The 24,323-nt window shown below is 47.9% G+C and overlaps 1 protein-coding gene and 1 non-coding gene across 2 annotated transcripts; one reads left to right on the forward strand and one right to left on the reverse strand.

The window, feature by feature from the left end:
• The first annotated feature begins 3,949 nt into the window (after nucleotides 1-3,949).
• Nucleotides 3,950-17,707, forward strand: LOC125603975. Its single transcript, XM_048774656.1, has 7 exons — nucleotides 3,950-4,150; nucleotides 4,207-4,446; nucleotides 12,304-12,470; nucleotides 12,709-12,770; nucleotides 12,812-14,146; nucleotides 14,262-14,389; nucleotides 14,459-17,707. Exons 1-7 carry the CDS (start codon nucleotides 3,950-3,952, stop codon nucleotides 17,705-17,707), a joined length of 5,382 nt encoding a protein of 1,793 aa, XP_048630613.1.
• A 5,623-nt stretch (nucleotides 17,708-23,330) lies between these two features.
• Nucleotides 23,331-23,437, reverse strand: LOC125603978. Its single transcript, XR_007335855.1, has one exon. It is a non-coding gene; the product is annotated as a small nucleolar RNA R71 (small nucleolar RNA).
• Nucleotides 23,438-24,323: the final 886 nt, after the last annotated feature.

Raw genomic sequence — 24,323 nt, forward strand, 5'->3', positions numbered from 1 at the left:
GGGGCTAGGTCTAATGAACCGACCTGAACCGCGGTGCGACCACAAGGACCGTCCGTTCGGTCTGATGCGGCCATAGCCCACCACGTACCTTCTGAACCGTGTCAGGGTTCTCCATGTTCTTCTCCTGCTCTCGGTCTCCCATACTTGATTGGAGGTTGCTTCATAAACGATCAGATCGCCGGAAATCTAACCACCACACAATCGGCCATGCTTTGGCCGGAAACTCTCTCTCCCTTTCTTTCTCTCTCTACGATTTCTCTGAGTATTTTACACGGACAGCCACGGAAGTCCTGTGTGTGCTGACGGACACACACAGACACACACGGACAGCCACGGACGTCCTGTGTGTGCTGAGGGACAGCCACTGACAGCCACAGACTTTCAGTGTGTGCTGGCAGACACCCACGGATGTCATGTGTGTACTGAACAGACAGCCCACGTGGGCCAAAATCACCCAAACAGTCCACGGGATGGGCCAGCGTGCTGAGTCCAAGGACCAACGTGCTGATATGTGTACTGTGGACAGCCAGGGATGTCTTGTGTGTGCTGACGGACACATACGGACACACACGGACAGCCACGGCATCATGGGTGTGCTGACGGACACACACGGACGTCCTGTGTGTGCTGACAGACACCCACGGACGTATTGTCTGTGCTGACGGACACATACGAACACATATAGACAGCCACAGACGTCGTGTGTGTGCTGACGGACAGCCACAGTGAGCCACAGACGTCCTGTGTGTGCTCGCGGACACCCACGGACGTCCTATGTGTACTGAACAGACAGCCCACGTGGGCCAAAATAACCCAAACAGTCCACGGGAAGGGCCAGCGTGCTGAGTCCATGGATCAACGTGCTGATATGTGTACTGATGGACAGACACGGACGTCCTGTGTGTGCTGACGGACACAGACGGACACACACGGACACACACAGAGAGCCAAGGACGTCATGTGTGTACTGGCGGACACCCACGGACGTCCTGTGTGTACTGACCAGACAGCCCATGTGGGCCAAAATCACCCGGACAGTCCACAGGAAGGGTCAGCGTGCTGAGTCCAAGGACCAACGTGCTGATATGTGTACTGATGGACAGCCACAGACGTCATGTGTGCTGACGGACACACAAGGCCACACACGGACAGCCACAGACGTCCTGTGTGTGCTGACGGACACACACATACGTCCTGTGTGTGCTGACAGACACCCACGGACGTCATGTGTGTACTGAACAGACAGCCCACCTGGGCCAAAATCACCCGAACAGTCCACGGGAGGGGCCAGCCTGCTGAGTCCAAGGACCAGCATGCTGATATGTGTAATGATGGACAGCCACGGACCTCCTGTGTGTGCTGACGGACAGCCACAGACAGCACAGACGTCCTGTGTGCTGGCGGACACCCACGGACGTCCTGTGTGTATTGAACAGATAGCCCACGTGGGCCAAAATCACCCAAAAAGTCAACCTGAAGGGCCAGCGTGCTGAGTCCAAGGACCAGCGTGCTGATATATGTACTGATGGACAGCCACGGACGTCCTGTGTGTGCTGACGGACAGCCACGGACGTCCTTTGTGTGCTGGCGGAAACCCACGGACGCCTTTGTGTACTGAACAGACAGCCCATGTCGCATCCCCGATCCTGAATAAGATCGTTGGGACGGCCATGGATCGAGGAAACGTGCCAGCCAGTCTTAGGTGTTGTAGTACCCACGACTGAGGTTCCCATCATCCGCAAAGGTCCTACCACAAGGTCCGGCTCAAGGGTTATAAGAGCTGGATTTGCCAAAGCTGTCCAGGAGTTGCTTGCACAGGAACAAACCGAATTCAAGCAACTATTGATCCAGGAGTTGTTTGACTTAAAGCTGGAAGACACCGGCGAACCATTAGAGGTTCCAGAGCCCTTCCATTCAAGCCAGTTCTCCTCCATCGGCCAGAATGAAGCCGGCCTGATCATTTCCACCTTCATACTCAATCCATCCAACCAAATTGCTTCCGGTTCAGAGATATAGCTGACCATCAGAAGGAGTAGTATGTGTTGTACTCTTTTTCCTTATCGGGTTTTGTCCCACTGGGTTTTCCCGAAAGGTTTTAATGTGGCAACATGCAAGCATACTATGAGTTCTGATTCAGACATCTCAAACCGCGACCGGTCTATTGTTTTTCTTTAATTTATTTCGGTTAAGACTTTGGCCATTTGTCTAGGCCTTTTTATCTTTTAAAGTCCATTGAGGAACACCTATTTAAACATTTGTAGTTGCCAATTTTCGGCTAAGTCTTTTTATGAAATCGTTTTTGCTTTAGCAAAGAAACCCTAAGTCTTTCAGTTGTGTGAAACCATTGAGAGCAGCCGTCTGACATATCAAAGAACCGATCCATTGTTCTTTGTGGAGTCCTTCGATCCATTCCATTCCTTGTCCGAATCTCGAGAGAGACATACGTCCAGCAAGAGCCAGATCCATATCTATCCTTCCATCCGTCCTTGGCATCTTGTTGAGAGAGACACACGTCCAGCAACAGATTCCATCCGCCAAACTTCTCTTTTCTCTATCTTTTGTTCTAGATTTCATTCATCGATTCTATAAAACCCAAAAGAATCATATCTTGCTTATTTATCATTCATCCATTAGTATCTCGGTTTCTCTTCTTGTTTCTATTGAAAACTCATAAAAGTTCATATCTGTTTCAGGTACAATCCCAAACAAGAGACGACCCGGCCGGTACCGTCCATCCGAGCCAAGGCTGAACCGCGGAACGGCCATCCGACCGTCCGTCCGTCCGTCCAATCCGACCATCCGTCCTGTGCCTACAACATTTTGGTATCAGAGCTGAAGTTTCCTGTGAAACTCAGTTCTTTCTGAACCCTAGCCGTTGCACTTCAAAAAAAAAATATTTACTTTCCATATTTTGAAATTTTTGGATTGTTCTCCAAGTTTTCGATTTTTGCATTTAAAAAAAAAAAATCAAATAGTTTTGCTTTCCTTCCAAGCTTTCGAAAATCAAAAAAATATTCCCACTTTCCTTTTTCAATCTTGATTCGATTTTCATCTTTAAATTTTGCATTTACTCTTTGTCTTGGTCGATACTCTAGTATCCGACACAAGCCTCTATTTAAACCCTCTTGCCTTTGATCTTTTCTTTGAGTATCTTTTTCAGAAACTATGGGAGATGTAGGTCAAGACCAAGCGGCCATAAACGCTCAGCTCCTAGCTGACAATGAAGAGCTGAGAGCGAGTCTTAGGGCTATCACCGCCGAGCTTGCTCAGCTACGGCAGGGAGGCAGGCCCAACGGACCTCGACCACCCGGAAGGAATCAGCCGGATCCGCATGACACTGACTCGGACGCGGACAGTACTGATGATACGCGCAGTCAGGACGAGGAGAGGCCAAACCGGGGAGGGAGGAGGAACGCGCGAGGACCCCGGGCCCAAGTAGGAGGAGGCCGCGACCATAGAGGAGGTCGAGACCGAGAGGAGGAAGAGCCATGGTTAGGAGGCAAGGCGCTTAAGCTTCTTCCCCCAACATTTGCCGGCAAGGTTGATCCGGATGCCTACATCGTGTGGAAAAAGCGCATGGAGTACATCTTCGACTATTACTAATATAGCAAGGCGAGGAAGGTTGCCCTAGCAGCAGCCCAGCTGACGGACAATGCTCTTTCATGGTGGGATCGAGACGTCGCCAAGTCCGGGCCAGTGTGGAGAGCGCGTAATTGGACCGAGATGCGGACCAAGCTTCGCGCGAGGTACATTCCATCTTACTACCAGCGTGATGTGCTAAAACGTTTTCGTAAACATACGCAGGGAACTAAGACTGTGGAGGAATACTTTGAGGAGTTTGAGGCACTTAGGAATAAGCTTGAGACCGACGAGCCCGATGAGACGATGATGTCCCAATTCCTGGAAGGGCTGCAAGACCGCATTGCCCGCAAGGTGGAGAGACAATAGTATGAAGACTTCAACGACCTACTGCACTTTGCTACGCAAGCCGAGCAGCACATCAAGCGCAAGACGGCCAGCACCAGCCGCAGCAAGCCTGCATGGACTCAACCGGGCTCAAAGCAAGGCGACAAGGGCAAGGCGATTGAGATTGAGAGCTGATTCAAGACAAACCAGGCTGACTCGTCCAATGCATACAAACCGGAGCAGGGTAAGACTCAAGCCCAAACTTTGCGTACTCGTGACATCATTTGTTATAAGTGTCAGGGCAAGGGCCACTACGCCCGGGATTGTCCAAACAAACGAGTGATGGTCCTAAAGGGGGATGGCGAGTATGAATCCCAAGATGAGGCAGAGGCCGCGGCAGTGCTCTCTGATGAGGAAGTAACCGACTACCCGGAGACAGGCGAGCTGCTAGTGACCCGGAGAGCTCTTAGCACCCTCTTTGATCCAGAGACCATCCAACGGGAGAACATCTTTCACACAAGATGTAGTGTTGATCACAAGGTATGTAGCTTGATCATTGATGGCGGATCTTGTACTAACGTTGTAATGACCCTGCTCATAAGTAGAAAAGTCAAAGACCTTGACCTTAGTCGTGGTCGAAACGAGGAACGGTCATGGTCGAAAGACAGTTTTCTGCCGGTACGAGAAAATCGATAAAAACCGAGCAAGAGGAGATCGACGTTTTGAAACCGAAGAAGGAGAAGAATTGTCTAAGTAAATCAAGGAATGAGTTTTCTCATTTGAAGAAGAGGTTTAAAAGTTGTTGACATGGCAAAGAAAGTGAAGACGCGATGACATGGCGACCACCGATTGGATTCAGAGGAGTGACGGAGCGATACGCGTGGCAAGGAGTGACGGAGCGATACGCGTGGCAAACTCTCATTGGTTGGAAGAAGACTTGGCGACCAAGTTGCGAAGCTTCTAGAAGATGAGACTTGGTGACCAAGCAACTGGAAAACTTGGGGAGAAAGGTAAAAACCTTCTGGAAGCAAGGTTACTTGCCACGGAAGTTTCGTAGTGGGACATGTGTCCATTTTTCCTCATGCATGTGTGCCATTTGTCCAGCCCAGCCTCAGTCCTCCATTTCTATAAATACCAGACCCCTCCCTTTCATTTTTCTCATTCAAAACCGTGAGAGCTTACCTTAGAGAGAGAGTGGTGAGTTAGAGAGAGAAACCGAGAAAAAGAGTGTTTTCGGGTAGTTTTTAGTTAGCGTTTTTGGGGAGATAGATAGGGGTGCTGGATAGTCTTTGACCAACGGGTCTTAAACGGAGACTCGGGGCATAGTTAATCGATTTTCTGCAGGGCCCCGGGGAAAGTGTGTGCTGCATGCATATGTTGGGGTCAAAAACGGTTACGACAGAATTACCACCCGAAAATCCTCGGAGATCGTATTTCCGAAAGAGTTAGTAAAAGAAGAGATGTAATTTTCGTAAAAATAACCTATATGAGGTTTTTACGAAGAATGATCCTTTGGGATTCAAACCAAACAAACCAAGCTCGGTCGCTACGTATACACGCCGTCCGGTCGCTACGTAGCAACCAAACCCGAGCCAAGCTCGGTCGCTACGTAGCGACCGAGCGACCGAGCGATCGTCCCGCTCGGTCGCTACGTAGCGACCGAGCTCGAGCCAAAGCTCGGTCGCTAAGTAGCGACCGAGCGATCGTCCCACTCGGTCGCTACGTAGCGACCGAGCTCAATCCAAAGCTCGGTCGCTACGTAGCGACCGAGCACTCGTCTCACTCTGTCGCTACGTAGCGACCGGGCTCGAGCCAAAGTTCGGTCGCTGTGTAGCGATTGAACCTTTCCGAACATCGATACGACACCAGTCCATGCATTCTCGTCAAACCTTCGAATGCTATCTCCCGAAGACCGTAGCAAGCTCAGTCCATGTTTCCCGCTATTCTAATTCATCGATCAAACTTCGCGGATTAGAAACCGCGGAAAACTCGTAGTAAACGTGTCGAGTCGGAAGACGGCCCAAAGGGACCTAAAACACGATTCGAAGCCCATCCTACGATTTTCCTAACCAAAAGCCCGTAAACCACAGCATGGTTTACGCTTGGCCCACAAGGAAGGATAAATGTCAAGTTTCCGCGGATAAATACGGAAGTTTTGAAGATAATTGTGAAGATCGGGAAAAATGGAATATCTCCATTTTTATGCTATGACGGCTTAAGGGCAGAAGAGTAAAAGCGTAAACCGACCTTGGAGCTAGTATATAAGGAGTCCTAGGCGAGGAGCAAGGGAGAGGAGAACTTTTTCAGAGCAAACTTAGCACTTAGAGCAATTTAGGCAATTTTCCGTTTTTGTTATTTCGAGCTGCGACTCAATTAGGTTTAGCCGTCTTAGGGTTGCTAGAACTAGGAATCTCGCCGACAGCTCTCGAGCCCAGGCTTATACCTTGTTGTAACGCTCATACGCAGATTCGGAATAAGATCTACTTTGCTCTCTTTTCGATTTCTTATTTTTATCGTTGTTATTCTCGTGTTCTGATTGCTTGACGTGTGGTAATTAACAGATATCCGGGTCCTCTGGGAAATTAGGGTTTTCCTAGTTTCCTAATTTAAACGGAAATCGACAGTGTGAATTTCGGTTCCCACAGTTTGGCGCTAGAAGGAGGGGGACTTACGGATCAATCTAACCCGCAAAAGCCACACACAATCTGACATGTCAACCAACGACGCGGATAACGTGCAAACTCCTCTTAATGGAGGCAGCGGCACCGATCTCCACACTCCAGTAGCGGACGTATCCGCGGCCAACGCGCAAGCCAACGCCGCGACGCTCGAGAAGTTCAAAAAGATGTTCGCCACCTATGAGAAAAGGTCGGAAGAACAGGATAAGCTCGTGAATACCTTGACCAAACAGGTTGAAACCTTAACGGCAAGGACCCAAGCTATCCGTCCCCGCGGAACCACCAAAATCCGCGGGAAAAGGCTCGACTTCGCCACCCCACTCGATAGAACAGGACTCGCGCGGGAACGACCTTCCGGTCAAAACCCTAGCGAGAAATCTCCCGTCGAAAAGGGGAACCCTGAAAATCTTCCGCCCCCTGCAAAGGATTCGGAGGATAACGAAGCCGAACACATTGACCTGGATCCTAGCGATGTCTCCAACGACACCGACGAGGATGTCGACAGACATCCAAGAAGGACCAGAAGCCGATCCGCTCGGGAAGGCTCCCCGTTCGAAAAACCAATGACGGAAGAAGAAGAAGTCGCCTATTGGAACGAACAAGAGGAGCTGGCCGAAAGGCAAACCGAGCTCACTCGCAGTAAACGCCGACAGGTTCGGAAATCCACTGACGAGACATCGGATATCCGCGATCTTCGCGACTACATCACTAAGACTGCGGCAGAAGTGAGAGCCGTAAAGTCTCAAATCCATCATGCTACTAGTGCTGCCCCCGAGATCGATCGACTGCTGGAAGGAGCTCGAAAGACCCCCTTTACCAGTCGCATTTCGGACATGAGGGTGTCCGATCCGGGAAAGATCAAAGTACCGAAGTACGATGGTACGGCCGATCCAAAAGCGCACCTTCAGGCTTTCCACATCGCGATGGGAAGAGCAAGACTGAAGGACGGCGAAAAAGATGCCGGCTATTGCCGCCTGTTCGTCGAAAATCTCGAAGGAGCAGCGCTCGAATGGTTCGCACGCCTTCGTCGCAACACCATCGGGAGTTTTCGACAGCTCGCATCGGAATTCCTCAAACAGTACTCTGTATTCATAGACAGGGAAACCTCCGATGTTGACCTCTGGAGTCTCTCCCAGAGGGAAGACGAACCCCTCCGCGAATTTATCAGTCGGTTCAAGCTGATAATGTCTAGGGTCAGCGGGATAAGCGACAAAGTGGCCATCGACGCGCTGAGAAAGACGCTCTGGTACAAGTCGAAATTCAGAAAATGGATAACTCTCGACAAACCGCGAACGATCCAGGACGCCCTCCACAAAGCAACGGACTACATCATAGTCGAGGAAGAAACTAAAGTCTTATCGCAAAAACATAAGCCGGCAAGACCATCCTCGAAAGACGCAGATCCGAAGGGGAAAAAGAAGAACTCTCGTAACGACAAGTACGTCCATCACGAGGGGGAAGATCTCCAAGGGGCGCATAACTATGCGATCAGTTCGGATCAAGGCCGGACCACGGGCAACACATGGACTCGCAATCAAGGGTATGACGAAAACACCTTCTGCGAGTTCCACCAATCCCGAGGACACTCCACGACCAATTGCAAAGTCCTGGGAGCAAGACTGGCCGCGAAGCTACTCGCTGGAGAGCTTTCGGAAGTAACTAGCGTCAAGGATCTCATCCTCGATTCTGATCGGCCTCCAAAGACGGATAGAAATCCGCCCGCTGAAAAATCCCCTCAACGAAACCATCCTGGGGATAAACGCGGTAGGAGGCCGGATGACAAAGGGAACGATAACAATCATCGCAGAGTCAATATGATCATCGGAGGATCACAATACTGCAGCGATACCGTGTCGGCCATCAACGCTTACCAACGGAAGGCAGAGTCAAGTGCAAATTGGCCTACATGGTCTCCTCCTCGAGACGGCCAAAGTTGCTCGATCACCTTCACGGAGGAAGAAGCCGGCGGTATCGACCAACCTCACTGTGACCCGCTCGTCATAGATCTCGTCATACGAGATTTAGAAGTCGGAAGGGTACTCGTCGACACGGGAAGCACGGTCAACGTAATCTTCCGCGACACTCTCAAGCGGATGAGTATCAAACTCGGAGAAGTAATTCCGACGCCAAAACCGCTCATGGGTTTTTCAGGCGAAGTGTCGATGACTCTCGGATCAATCCAATTGCCAGTCATGGCCAAAGAGATCACAAAAATCGTCGAATTCGCGGTAGTCGATCATCCCGCTATCTACAACGTAATCATGGGAACCCCATGGCTCAACGCCATGCAGGCAGTTCCATCAACCTACCACCTGGGTCTCAAGTTCCCAACGCCGAGCGGAGTCGCGGCCATCTGGGGATGCCAAAAACAGTCGCGACTATGCTTCCTCGCGGAGCATAAGTTAAGGCAAATCACGGCTTCCACAAATGGTAAATGCACGAAGATAGATCGATCTTCAGCCAAAAGCGCCCCCGGAGAAGACGAAGTAAAATCGTCTATCAACGCAAACGCATCGGACGTCGAGGCTCGACATAAATCCGAAGCCCACGCAACAACTCAACCGGAACATCCGGAAAATAGCGTCGACCCAGCCACGATCGACACGGTCAAGGCGGACATCGCGACATCTACCGCCGAGTAAGAACACTCGCGGCATGAAACAGAACTACGAGATGGCTTGATCCTCGAAAGGGGTACGTAGGCAGCTCGTCAAAAGACGAGTTCAGCTATCCCCCTCTCTAAAAAGGGGGGGGGGGGGGGAGTGGGTGCGTATACTCGTATACTCCCACTTAAAAAAAATCTTCATTATTGTAATCGAGTTTTTAGAAACTTCAAAAACTTTTACTACAATATATGTTGTCCTTTCTTATCGAAAACGTTTACGCTTCAGTAAAACACAAAAGAAACTTTCAGGACACGCCTGAAAACGTTAAGACTCTTGTCTGCGGCCCCTTCCGGCCCAAAAATCGTAAAGATTATCATCTTTCAAAAATACACGCATAATCCTCGAAATAACTGCGAGACGTAACAAAAGTTAAAATTCGAGGACAATGCTAACAAATTGTCCGAACGCGACCACCAAAAACCTTACACCCCGTTCGTCGATTGGCCCTGACGAACACGCCAGCCGTCTTAAACAAACGCAATCCGATCACTCTTTTGATATTTAAAAACGTCCAGCACAAGGACAAAAGCGCGCTACAAAAAAAATCCGAAATTTTGGTTTAGCACTTCCAGTTGATTCTGAGAAGATGCTCGATTCGTACCATACAAGTCATATAAGCCAAGAACATATCGCGGACTTTAAATCGGTGCGAGTCAGGAAGAAATCGCAACAGGAAAAACGATAGCCGGCTAGTCACCGCACAAACCTTAACCGAAAGTAAACCTAGGTCTTGCCCTAAACCCAACGCTCTGGTCTCAAACATCTCAAGGCATGATATCTAAAAGATACGAGATCATAAACCATGTCTCTCCGTTCGTATCTCAATGTTCTCGAAAATCGTAAAGATAAGTAAATTTTTACGAAAATCACGAACAAACCAACAGATTGAACGTCTAATCAGAACTACATACGAGACGACAACTCGTATTAACTTCAACCCTACTCAGGAAAACTCGAAACAAAACATTTATCATATAAATAAACCGCGTAAAGTGGCAAGGGATTCAAAGCCACAAACGGCCAGCCCCGGAAATACAAATACGGCCATCTAGGCCTAAACGAAATCCAAATTCAAAGGGCCACACTCGGCCGAAAACAAGGATAACTGATCCATCCCTCATGATCCAAAGTCAAAGTCCCCGGACAACGAAGCACCAAACGCATCCGCGGGACGATCCACTTCCTCGCCACCATCGTGAAAATCGGTCGGAACCTCCTCGGTATCAGGGGAAACCGGGATGGAATCCCAGAACCCTTGAATCCTCTCGTCAGTCGGAGGGATAAGCGCCTCAGCGTGGGCACGGTCAGTCATCCCACTCTTCATCAAGCTCATTTCCTCTTCAAACACATAGTCATCGGCTCGCGTCCTCCAAAGACTTCCGACCAAACCACGGCACTCGCGAAAGTCACCCACCGAGGTAAAGGCATTCTTGAGGTTCCCGTACTCAACCTGGAACTGAGATGCACGAGTCTTCATCACCTCGACGATGTCTCTTTTGCCTTTCCTCTCCGCTTTACGAACAGCCCGCGCATGATCGCGAGTAAGCTGCGCCTCTCGCTCCAACATCTCGCCTTGCACACGAGCAAGATCCCGCTCCGCTTTCTCCGCCTTGAAGCGGTAGACCATGGCTTCTCTATGGCCCGCCTCAATGGCCGAGCCCAGCAAGCTCAGGCCCTGCAAAATCGATTGGCATGTTATAAATATATACATGGGACAATCACCAAAAAATTCTCAAAAAAAAACTAACCCCATTGATGATGCGAGATCCTTCCGCAACGACTCTCGGCCTCGCCGATTCTTTCGTAGGAGGAGGAGCATCGAAACCCGATGGCAGCCCAGCAAGGAAATCATCGAAATCCAGAATAGGGGCCTCGCTCGAACCGCTCCCGTCGCCGTAAGCAAGGTTCGGATCCCATCCTGGAAGCATAGAGTCATCCATCGAAAACTCTATGTCGCCAAGATCGACATCTTTTCCCTCCCAAGAGCTCGACTCTGGCGCAGCTGTCGGAGCTTCGACGGGATTCTGGTGGTCGGGTTCGGAGTCGCTTCCCGTGTCCGCATCCAAAGCAGGACCGGGTTGCACGAATCTCATTGCCTTCTGAACCCTCTTCGGCGTAAAAGAAGTCCAGAAAAAGGGACCATTCCTGAGAAGATCCCTCACCGAAAAGATGTCCTCGGGGAACGGAGCAAAAGGGTTGATGAAGGGACGATCATTCGGCAACCTCCGGAACAATGGAATGCAACTCTCTTCGACGGATGCAGCGTCTATACGGACAAAGAAAAAGAACTTCTTCCACGAGTTGAAGTTCGAAATAAACTTCTTAACCACTGACATAAATTTCCGAGGGACCAACCTATGCTTATCCGTACCCCTGACAAGTTGAAGCTTCAAAAGCGCTTCATAATGATCGACGGAAAGGGAAAGGCCATGCTCGTAGCTTAGGATCAGAATCCCAATAAAGTGCTGAATGGCAACGGGTGTCAACTGACTAATCGCAACTTCGAAACGGTCCAACACTCGGACGAGAATTTCGGGTATGGGGAACCAGAGGCGACAACGCACTACGAACGCCTCATAACAAGTAAAGTAACCCTCCGGGGGGTTGTTAGCACATTCCCCGCGGCAGGGAACCTGAAACTCCACAGCATCCGGGATGTGGTAGAACGATCGCATCGTCGCGAGAAACTCGTCAGTAGTCCTACTAACCAATTGTTGATTGTGTTTGAGGCATGGGCTGAAGGGGGTCGTTGTTGTTTATTTTTGGAACTCACTGAGTATTTCCGATTACTCATCCCCTCTTCTACTATACAGGTAACCCGTAGGTAGAAAGCTTAGGGCGCAGCGGAACGGGAAGCGGCCGGTGTAGATTGGAAGTGGCATAAGCATAAGCGGACTATCTTTTGGAATGTATAATTACTTTCTTTTCATTTTGGCACTAGGCCGTGAGCTCAAACTCTGGTATTTTGTATTGTAATGTTTTGTAAAACGCTTTCTACCTATTATTAATAAAATGTATGTTTATATTCGTAGTTGTGTGTTAAATGATATTAGACCTTGTCCGGGTCGATACAACTCGATGATTGTGGTACGGGTTGTGAAGCCTTAGGCCATGACATCGAGGTCATAGCAAACTGGAACGGATTGGTCGAGAGTCTTGACTTGTTCTTGATTCTTGGTCGAACCGGTACGGTGAGCTATACTTGTGGCGCTCCCGGGACGTACCGGGTTAGTCCGGCCTGGTACGGTCCGGGGGTGTTACAAATGGTGGTATCAGAGCGTGTTTCCGATCATGCTCATAAACCGAAACATTTTTCAAATGTTTTTATCGAGTCAAAATGAGTCGCTTATGCCACATTAGGAAACCGGTCCGTTCCGCTTAGGGTTTTTAGGGAGTAGTTTTAGGATTAGTTCCTTGGGAATTTTTTTTCTTTAGGATTAACCCTTGAAACCGTGCAGATATCTAATCAAGGATCAGGAGCAGGCTAGTCGTTCGGAACGTCGGGTCAGGATGGGTCGAGGTATGCAAACTACCACAACTTCTGGCATGCTCCGAATTCAGCAAACCAGACTGGCGACAGTGGACCAAGGCCTATGGAAGGCGTTGAACGTGCTCACAGTGAGGAGAACGTATATCCTGTAGCGTGGCGATTATCAGTATCACCACCCGATTCTCAGCATGTGGAATCAGAACCATTTGTTGGACCACAGAGACCCCATTCATCTCATGCAAACTCGGAAGGATCTACATCAATTAGAATCAACTCAAGACCAGCAGAGCCGGCTACACCTACGCAAGCACCTGCACCAGCTCCAGCAGAAGGAAGTAGACCAGCAGATCCAACCTTATCTATGGTACATAACCTTTTGTCTAAAGTCTTAACCAACAAAGTTACCCCAAGTCCAGAAGCAAATCAACCTGAAACTCCACAACCAGACTTCCTGAAGTATGTTCTTACGATGAAGAACATGGGTACCTATAAGTTCGAAAGAGAAGCCGACACCTTCAAAGCAGATACATGGCTACGGTGTGTAGAGAAGAACTTCTCAACCACCAGGTGTCCATACGAGTACAAGAAAGACGTAGCTGTGCATTACTTGGAGAAAGACGCAATGTCTTGGTGGGAGAGTATCACACGAAGACAAGGAGTAGAAGACATGGATTGGGATGCATTCAAGCAAGAATTTCAGAGGAAGTATTTTCCTCCAGAAGCAAGAGACAGAATGGAGCAAGCATTTCTTCGATTGGAGCAAGGTGAAAGGAGTGTTAGGGAGTACGAATCAGAATTTCTCAAGCTCAGTCGATACATCTACTACGAGGACGGAGATGAAGCGGTGTTAGTTCGTAAGTTCTTACGAGGTCTTAAGCCAGAGATCGGGAGTTGTCTACAAGCCGTCAATTTTGTGAGTTTGTTCGAGTTAATAGAGAAAGCAGTCAACGTGGAGGAGATGGTAGCAGCTGAACGTGAACCAACCGTTGGATCAAACCCCAAACCTCAGAGCAGTCAGTCCAAGGATGATAAGTTGCGAACCAACCAGAAGAAAGGAAGAAAGGGTCAGTTCAAACTACATGGAAAGAACCCGAAGGCACAGGTGACATGCTACAATTGTGGTCAGTTGGGACATTACTCTCGTGAATGCACCAACTCAACGGCTGAGAAGACGGATTGGAAGGCATCGGTTACTTGCTACAGCTGTGGAGAGAAAGGTCATTTCGCCAACGAGTGTACTGTGAACCGTCCAGGACAGGGAAGAGGATCGTCTGCGCGTACCCAACCAAACCGACCGACCAGAGAACACCCAGCCGGGCATCCTGCCTCCGAAGGGAGAGTCTATGCCTTGGAGATGGAGGAAACTCCATCTAGTGCTTTGGGACCGTCGAGAGGTCCTGTGACAGGTTTGTTTGGGTGCTAACTCTCTTTTGCGTGTTTATTTCTGTGTAGAGTAGTTAGTAGTTTGTAGTTTGTTGTGTTAGCATTCTAGATGAATGCTAGTGTGTTGATCTTTGTTAGGATCATTGTTGGTTGGTGGAACCCCTGCTGTTGTTTTGTTTGATTCGGGAGCCATCCATAATTTTGTGAACCCAGTAGTAGCCTCTAGATTTGTAGGAACCCTTGTGACCCGTGATATTGATATCTCGGTGTTAACCCCTGGAGGCCAAACCTTGAAACCTTGAAAGCTGAAAAGGTGTTGTTGGATGTGTGAAAAGGTGTTGTTGGATGTGCCTATTGTGCTTTTACACGAAATCCTTTTAGCCAACCTAGTGGTCATGCCCTTAGAAGGTTTCGAGGTTATTTTAGGAATGGATTGGCTGTCAAGGCATCGGGCGTGGCTGGACTGTGCAAGAGGAAGAGTTTTCTTTGAAGACGACCATCGAGGAGTATTGGCGTATTATGGGATCAAGCCTAGCGTCTCAGCAACGTTCGTCACATTAATGAGAGCAGAGAGAGCCTTAGTGGACGGCGAGGTCTACTTGGTATCGCTTACGTACATCGGAGAGGAGACAGGAAAGGAATTGAGAATGGAAGACATTCCAGTGGTCCAAGAGTTTGAAGACGTGTTTCGGGCGTTAACGGAGTTACCACCACCTCGGAGTAACCCGTTCACCATCAACTTAGAACTGAGCGCTGCACCTATCGCCAAGGCACCTTACCGCATGGCACCAGCAGAGTTAACAGAGCTCAAGAAGCAGTTGGAGGATTTACTAGACAAAGGTTTCATCAGACCGAGTTCTTCACCTTGGGGAGCTCCGGTTTTGTTTGTGAAGAAGAAGGATGGCAGCATGAGATTGTGCATCGACTACAGAGGAATCAACAATATCACGATCAAGGATAAGTACCCTTTACCTAGGATCGATGAATTGTTGGATCAACTAAGAGGAGCGAGTTTGTTCTCGAAGATAGATTTGGCTTCGGGATATCACCAAATTCTGATTGCAGAGAACGACGTAATGAAGACAGCATTCAACACTTGGTACGGCCAGTTTGAGTTCGTTGTAATGCCATTCGGGTTAGCCAACGCACCAGCAGTATTCATGAGGTTGATGAATGAAGTATTTCACGACTACCTCGACAAGTTCGTGATTGTGTTCATCGACGACATACTCATCTACTCACGGAGCGAGGAGGAGCACAAGGAGCATCTGAGGATGGTACTTGAGAGACTAAGAGACCGGAAGTTGTTTGCTAAGCTCAGCAAGTGTCGATTCTGGAAGCGTGAGATTGGTTTCTTAGGTCATAGAGTTTCCAAGGAAGGAGTTTCGGTGGATCCAGAGAAGATTGAAGTCATCCAGAAGTGGCCTTGTCCAACCTCAGTAACGGAGATCAGAAGTTTCCTCGGATTGGCAGGCTATTACCAAAAGTTCGTGCAAGCTTTCTCATCAATCGCGAAACCTTTGACACGATTGACGGGAAAGGAAGTCCCATTTCTTTGGGATGAGCATACGGAGAGAGCTTTCAACAAACTCAAGGAGGCATTGACTACGACACCAGTTCTTGCCTTACCTCAGCCGGGTAAGCCATATCTTGTGTATACTGACGCATCGCGGGTAGGATTAGGGTGTGTGTTAATGCAAGAAAACAGAGTCATTGCATACGCCTCAAGACAGTTGAAGAAGCACAAGGAGAACTACCCCACACACGATCTGGAGATGGCGGCCGTTGTTTTTGCATTAAAGATATGGCGCTCGTATCCTTATGGAGAAAGCGTTCAGGTATTTACGGATCACAAAAGCCTTAAATACTTGTTCACTCAGGCGGATCTGAATTTGCGACAAAGACGGTGGATGGAATTCATTGCGGACTACGACGTTCAGATTCAGTATCACCCAGGAAAAGCAAACGTGGTTGCAGATGCATTGAGTCGACGAAGAGCTGTAGTAGACTCAGAGCGAGATTTGGAGAAGTTATCAGACGAATTCAAGAAGGTAATTTTAGCTGCACTGGAAGGAGAATCTAGTGAACCATTGGGAATGCAAGCCGTGAACCAAGCCAGTTTGATACAATGTATTCGAGGAGCGCAGCAACAAGACGAGAACCTGAAGATCATCATGGAGCAGCTACGAGAGCAAGGAGGGCCAAATGCTAGTGGATATCATATGGCAGAAGACGGAACATTGCTACTCGACGGAAGAATCACTGTGCCAAAGGAGGGTGGATTCAAGGAGGATATTCTCAAGTTAGCGCATCAGTCACTTTTGAGTATACATCCTGGAAGCACCAAGATGTATAGAGATATAAGGAGATATTACCATTGGCCAGGAATGAAGAAGTCAGTAGCAAGATGGGTAGCGCAGTGTCAAGTTTGGCAGCAAATCAAAGCCGAACACCAAGTGCCAGGAGGGTTACTTCAAAGCTTACCTATTCCCGAGTGGAAGTGGGATTCAGTGTCCATGGATCTAATCACAGGATTACCAGTGGCCAGAGGAAGATCAAATAATGCAATTTGGGTTATCATGGATCGGCTGACAAAGGTAGCACATTTGTTAGCAATCAGAGACACAGACAAGACGGAGACATTGGCGGAAATTTACATCAATCAGATTGTGAAGCTACACGGAGTACCAGCAAACATTGTCTCAGATCGAGATCCAAGATTTACAGCAGCATTCTGGAGAGCATTGCAAGGATCGTTGGGTACGGAGTTGCACATCAGTACTGCATTTCACCCAGAAACGGACGGGCAGACGGAGAGGACCATCCAGACAATAGAGGATATGCTACGTTTGTGTATTCTCGATTGGTCAGGTACGTGGGAGAACTATCTACCTTTGATAGAATTTTCCTACAACAATAGTTTCCACGCCAGCATTGCAATGTCACGATACGAGGCATTGTATGGAAGACCCTGTCGAACACCTCTATGTTGGACGGAAGTTGGAGAACGAAGATTAATCAGACCAGGATTCATTGAAGAAACATTGGAGAAGCTGCAAGTCATCCGAGCAAACATGAAGAAGGCACATGATCGACAGAAGAAGAACTCGGATCAAAGAAGGAGAGAAGTAGTATTTGCAGTTGGAGATATGGTCTATCTCAAGGTATCAGCTCAGAAAGGAAAGGATCATTTCGGCAAAGTTGGGAAGTTAGCAGTTCGTTTCATTGGTCCATACTGGATCATTGGAAGAGTAGGAGAAGTAGCTTACAGGCTAGAGCTGCCAGAAGACATGAATTTACACCCTGTATTTCATGTATCTATGCTGAGAAGGCAGATTCGAGATCCTGATTCTATCGAGCCTGAGAGAATCCCAGAGCTGAGGACAAATCTCACATATCCAGAAGGGCCGATACGCATCGGGGAACGACGTTTGAAGATGCTGAAGAATAGGGAGATTCCTAAAATCCAAGTCTTTTGGGGAAGACAAAACCGCTTGGTGATAACATGGGAAGATGAAAACAGATTTCGTCAGAACTTTCCAGAGTTCTTCGAAGATGAAGCAGCAACGTCATCAGCACCTTAGAATTCGGGGACGAATTCTAATGAGTGGGGGAGAATGTAATGACCCTGCTCATAAGTAGAAAAGTCAAAGACCTTGACCTTAGTCGTGGTCGAAACGAGGAACGGTCATGGTCGAAAGACAGTTTTCTGCCGGTACGAGAAAATCAATAAAAACCGAGCAAGAGGAGAACAACGTTTTGAAACCGAAGAAGGAGAACCATTGTCTAAGTAAATCAAGGAATGAGTTTTCTCATTTGAAGAAGAGGTTTAGAAGTTGTTGACATGGCGAAGAAAGTGAAGACGCGATGACATGGCGACCACCGATTGGAGAAGCATTGTCAAGGTGGGTTTCCTGTGTGTTTCTTGTGTTGTGTTTTGTATGCAGGTTCGAGCTTGACCAACAGGTCTTAAACGGAGACTCGGGGCATAGTTAATCGATTTTCTGCAGGGCCCCGGGGAAAGTTTGTGCTGCATGCATACATGTTGTGTGATTGATTGGTTGTTTGTTTAGTTGTCACTCGCTTAGTTATTTAGTTTTAGTCTAGACTTAGGTGCATCGAAGTTTGAGGTTAAGCTCCCTCATGCTAAGTAGTGTTTGTGTGTGTGTTTGTCTAGACTAGGGCGAGTGATTGTTATGCTTTGAGTCTAGATGTGCGTGGAGGTTAGAGGTGGAGCTACCTCACGCTTGTTGCTTGTGTGTGTGGCATCTATACTAAAGCATGGGCCATCTCGGGGTTAGATTAGGGAAAGCCTAATTCTCCGAAGGTGTTCGAGACCATGGAGTTAGATTGGGCGATACCCAATTCTCTAGTTGTGGAGTGACCTACTCTCCATGGCTTGTCACGTGAAGTGGGTCGCGCCCATGGACAAGCGCTGCATGACGTTGCGGCCCGGGTTAGATTGGGAGAAGCCTAATTCCCGGAGATGATGTTTTCCGACCATGTGACTGTTGTGTTTGTGATCGGGAGTGTTCAGTATGGAGATGTGTTAGGGCTCCGAGGTGTTGGGATCCCAGGATGTGTTTCATCCGAATTTTTGTTTGTGTAGATCGAGTCTAGGATCGAGTCTAGCTTTCTTTTTGTGTAGTTAGGCCTCGGTGGTGAGACCATTTGTTTGTTTAGTAATTGCTTGTTTGCTTGCTTGTTGCTTGTTTGTTTGTTGCTTCTGCTGTGTTGTTTACTAACCAATTGTTGATTGTGTTTGGGGCATGGGCTGAAGGGGGTCGTTGTTGTTTATTTTTGGAACTCACTGAGTAATTCTGATTACTCATCCCCTCTTCTACTATGCAGGTAACCCGTAGGTAGGAAGCTTAGGGCGCAGCAGAACGGGAAGCGGCCGGTGTAGATTGGAAGTGGCATAAGCATAAGCGGACTATCTTTTGGAATGTATAATTACTTTCTTTTCATTTTGGCAGTAGGCCGTGAGCTCAAACTCTGATATTTTGTATTGTAATGTTTTGTAAAACGCTTTCTACCTATTATTAATAAAATGTATGTTTATATTCGTAGTTGTGTGTTAAATGATACTAGACCTTGTCCGGGTCAACACAACTCGATGATTGTGGTACGGGTTGTGAAGCCTTAGGCCATGACATCGAGGTCATAGCAAACTGGAACGGATTGGTCGAGAGTCTTGACTTGTTCTTGATTCTTGGTCGAACCGGTACGGTGAGCTATACTTGTGGTGCTCCCGGGACGTACCGGGTTAGTCCGGCCTGGTACGGTCCGGGCGTGTTACAAACATGGCTAGCAAGTATCTTGTTGATAAGCTAGGATTCGTCAAAACTGCACATCCCCGGCCATACCGTCTCAAATGGCTCAATGATGAGACTGAACTCAAGATTGTCGAACAAGTTGTTGTGTCCTTCAGTATTGGCAAGTACCATGACCAGGTCAAGTGTGATGTTGTACCCATGCAAGCCGGCCATATACTTTTAGGAAGGCCGTGGTAGTTTGACAAGGAGACCCTTCACCATAGACGCACTAACATTTATAGTTTCGTCCACAACAACAAGAATCACAGCCTAGCACCTCTCAGCCCCCAAGAAGTTCATGATATGCAGAAGGCAATGATCCAGTCCGGCCAGGTAAGTAACACTAACCTTTACATGACTTCCGGACTAGTGCTTAAATCATTACAACGTGAGACACAGGTGCTACTAATGATCTTTAAGGAAGGTTGTTTTGCTGGTTTTGAGGCTCCTGAAGTACCGGATGTAGTACAAGACCTCATGGGACGTTACAATGATGTCTTTCCTGATGAGATTCCAGCCGGTTTACCCCCTGTCCGTGGCATAGAACATCAGATCGACCTTGTACCCGGTGCGCCCCTACCAAACCGAGCCGCTTACCGTGTCAACCCTGAGGAAGCTAAGGAGCTGGAGCGGCAGGTCCAAGACCTCATGGACAAAGGCTACATCCGCGAGAGCCTTAGTCCCTGTGCGGTCCCGGTTCTACTAGTGCCAAAGAAGGATGGAACGTGGCGCATGTGTGTGGACTGCCGAGCCATCAACAACATAACCATCAAATATCGGTACCCTATACCTAGATTAGATGATATGTTGGATGAACTGAGTGGGTCTGTTGTGTTTTCTAAGATTGATCTCAGGAGTGAGTACCATCAAGTCCGCATGAAGGAAGGAGATGAGTGGAAAACCGCCTTCAAGACCAAGCAAGGACTGTACGTGTGGCTGGTGATGCCGTTTGGCCTTACCAACGCCCCTAGCACATTCATGAGGCTCATGAACGAGGTCCTCCGACCTTACATTGATCACGAGACTCTTAAGCATTTGAGGGGCCAGACCACACTCAAGAAGAGGCATGCTAGGTGGCTGGAGTTTGTGGAGACTTTTCCCTATGTGATCAAGTACAAGAAGGGAAAGGACAACGTAGTGGCAGATGCTCTATCCCAGCGCCACACACTTATTACCACCATGGAGGCTAAGATCATGGGTTTTGAACAACTTAAAATGTCTTATGAAACTGACCTTGATTTTTCTGAGCTTTACAGTAACACGGCTAAGGGAGCCATGGGTCCATTCTATCAGCAGGACGGGTTCCTCTTCAAGGAAAAACGCATGTGCATCCCTCATGGTTCCATGCGAGACTTACTGACCCGAGAAGCTCATGGGGGCGGGTTGATGGGGAATTTCGGTCGAGACAAAACCCTGAGCATCATGTCCGACCACTTCTATTGGCCCCGGATGAGGCGCTATGTCGAGAGCCTTTGCGCCAAGTGCACTGTCTGTCTGAAAACCAAATCCAGGTCGCATCCTTATGGTTTACACATGCCTTTACCTATTCCTATTGCACCATGGGTGGATCTGTCTATGGACTTTGTGCTGGGCTTGCCCAAGATAGAACACAAGGATTCTATTTTTGTTCTAGTGGACAAGTTCCCCAAGATGGCACATTTCATTCCGTGCTCCAAGACCAATGATGCAAGCCAAACCGCTGATCTCTTCTTCAAGGAAGTGGTGCACTTACATGGAGTGCCTCGTACCATTGTATCCGACCGAGACACAAAATTCCTCAGCCACTTCTGGAGGACATTGTGGAAAAAGCTTGGAACCAAGCTCCTCTTCTCGAACACTTTCCATCCACATACTGATGGTCAGACCGAGGTAGTAAACCGTACACTCTCTCAGTTGTTGAGGGCTACGGTGGATAAGAATCTTAGAAATTGGTTGAGTTGTTTGCCTTTCATTGAGTTTGCTTATAACCATTGATATATGGTGTTTTATACATCTTGTATATATGCTTTTAAATTGGTTTTCAAGTCTTTATCGAGTCTTCCTATTCCTTTTGGAGTCATTACAGGTCTGGAGTTGCATTGGATGGGAGATGGACCAGCTGGAACAAAAGATGCAGAAAACAGTGCAATTTAGTGATTTTCACGCAGAACAGTCTTGATGACTGTTCCGAGTGAGTGTTCCAGCGGCAGAGATTTTTAAGGAAACTACAATCATTACGGGATTTGCCTAATTATCCATATTTTCTCTCCCAGCCGCATGTGGCTTTGATATATCATATTTTCTGTTTCTCTTTATCATTCTACGCTGTTTTGGAGACAAAGAACCAGACCTTAGAGTTGGAGACTTGAGATTCTGCTACTTTGTAAAGGGAGAAGGCCATCTCTCTCGATTTAGAGAAGAACCCCCTGAACCCTATTACTTTATTTCAGTCATATTTCATGTTGCTTTATATCTCTGTCTCTGTGTTTTCTTGCTCCATGGCTGAGTAGTCAGCTTGCTTAGTCTAGGGTGTTAGGGTGTTAGATCCGTGAGCTTGACATAAATAAGTTATAAATCGATTGTCTTCATTCATTGTTGTTCTTAAGGCTTGCATCAAGTTAACCACTTAGTGCCTGATTCTAGGTTTAATCTATTCATCAAAAGTGTTATAGGTTGCTAGACATAACTTGAATGAGCATTGCATCCCTAACCAGCGAAAGTAGATGTTAGGGTGTTTTGTGAACATATCGGACTTGACCTCTATTGCTTGTTGTCGCATCTTGATCCAAACGAGAGTTTAGGTATCAAGATCGATCAGCATAGGGAGCAGTACCACGACAGTGGGCTGTTCTACTTGAGTGATCCGAGTTCTAGACTTGCTCTTAATTAAACTTGAATAATTGTTTGGCTCACACTTGTTTAACACCCGATCAAACCACCCTAGGCTAGCATTTTTAATCATCTGAAAACTTTAATTCAATCTATTACTTGCTTGTTACGATTCCTCAACTTTAAAACCCCCATATTGTTTTAGCTTGATTCTGATCCCATAAAGATAAAGTGTAAGATTTGGTCTCTGTGGATTCGATCCTAAAGTGCTACATCGACATACCATTCGATTGTGGTAGTGTGCACATTAGGTTATTTGGTGTGCGTATACACGTAATATCAAATTGGCGCCGTTGCCGGGGACCATCTTTTTACCTTTATTTTTCGGTTATTTATTTAGTCTAAGACCTCTAACTTGCCTTATCCTTTTTGTTGCAGCTAATGTTCCAGGTGCATGACCAGTAGACATACTCGGAGAAACGCACAAGGAGAGTTAGTTACATTTACCAACCAGGAGCTAGCAAGGTTAGAAAGAACAAATCGTCAACAGCCAAGGCAAACCGACACCACTATGGGTGATCACGCCAATCAGGATGATCTCGCTGCGGCTATGGCACTCATGCAGCAGCAGATGCAACAAATGCAGCAGACCATCCAAGCTCAGCAGGATGCTGCTGAACAGGCTGCTCTCGCGCAGCAGGAACAACAGGCGCAGACTGTTCCAATCGGGCAGAGAAACCTTCCGCGTAACATCCCTACTACGCGCTCTGCCATTGTTCCTCCACTCTGCACCAGGCAGGACTTCGAGATCAAGCCTGCTTTGATCGGTCTAGTACAGAGAAAGGTGTTCTCTGGTCTCTCTACAGAAATTCCAATGGAGCATATTGAGAGCTTCGAAAAAGTCTGCAGTTTCACTCGCGTGAATGGTGTTCCACCAGACTACATCACGTGCATGTTATTCCCATTCTCTCTTGATGGAAAAGCTGCACGGTGGTTGAACTCTCTCCCTACCGGCTCTCTCACTTCATGGGAACAGGTCCGATCAGCGTTCCTCAGCCATTTCTACTCTAAGGCGAGAACAGCTGCATTGAGGAACAAGATCACCTCCTTCAGACAGCTCACTGATGAGCCTTTCTGCGACGCATGGGAGCGCTTCAATGACTATCGCAGAGAATGTCCTCACCATGGATTTGATGATGATTACCTCCTGGACATTTTCTATGATGGAGTGGACTGGAAATACCAAGGTGCTCTAAACTCTGCGAGCAATGGAGACTTCATGACTCAAACCACTGATGGAGCGTTTAAGCTGATTGAGAACATGGCTGCTAGCTCAGCTAATAAGAAAGAGGAGAGTGATTGCTCCAAGAAAGGAAACAGTTCTGACGCCCAGAAAATAGATGAGCTGACTGCCAAGGTTGATCAGCTACTGAAAAACAACCAAGGGCACGTTTTCAGCATGGAACAACCTACGGCCGGGCATATTCAGAACCAGAACCAGCGACAACCGCAGAGCAATCCGCATGCTGTTCCAGCTACCGGGAACAGTCAACCAGATGAGCTGAAGGGTCTGGGTATTATGATGCAACAGCTGTTGCAGGGTCAGCAGGTTCAGGCCAAGGCGTTGAATCAGGTAACCACGGAAATAGACACCAGGATGGGCAACATGTTCACTGAGCTGAATAACAAGTATGACAATCTTGCGATCCATATAAGAAAGATCGATGTTCAGCTTGCTCAAACAGTTGAGAGTGTCAAGAGGCAACAAGAGACGCTCCCTGGAAGAACTGATAAAAATCCTAGGACTGAGCACTGTAATGCAATAGAGCAGCCGTTCGCTGAGACTGCTCCAGGCGCAGAAGAGAGAGCAGAGCAGTCTGCTAGCTCTGGAGTGACTGCTCCTAGCGAACCTGCTGAGACTCCACCATCTCGAGTCTATGTTCCCAAGGTTCCCTATCCAATTCCACCTAGACATCTGATGGATCCCATTAGTGAAGAGCAGCTGATAGGTTTTAACAAGATGGTGAGAAGGCTTCCTAAAGAACTTGCATTCGAAGATGCTCTGCAGATTCGTCCA

Source organism: Brassica napus, unplaced genomic scaffold, assembly GCF_020379485.1.
Source record: "Brassica napus cultivar Da-Ae unplaced genomic scaffold, Da-Ae ScsIHWf_441;HRSCAF=672, whole genome shotgun sequence".
NCBI classification, from domain to species: domain Eukaryota; kingdom Viridiplantae; phylum Streptophyta; class Magnoliopsida; order Brassicales; family Brassicaceae; genus Brassica; species Brassica napus.

Excerpts from the sequence above, each read along its gene's own strand:
- LOC125603975 (XM_048774656.1), top strand. The coding sequence starts at position 3,950 with ATGAAGACTTCAACGACCTACTGCACTTTGCTACGCAAGCCGAGCAGC. Across the intron at positions 12,771-12,811 it reads TCGGGTCAGGATGGGTCGAG|CAAACCAGACTGGCGACAGT; the intron begins GTATGCAAACTA and ends CTCCGAATTCAG. Across the intron at positions 14,147-14,261 it reads GTCGAGAGGTCCTGTGACAG|GATCATTGTTGGTTGGTGGA; the intron begins GTTTGTTTGGGT and ends GATCTTTGTTAG.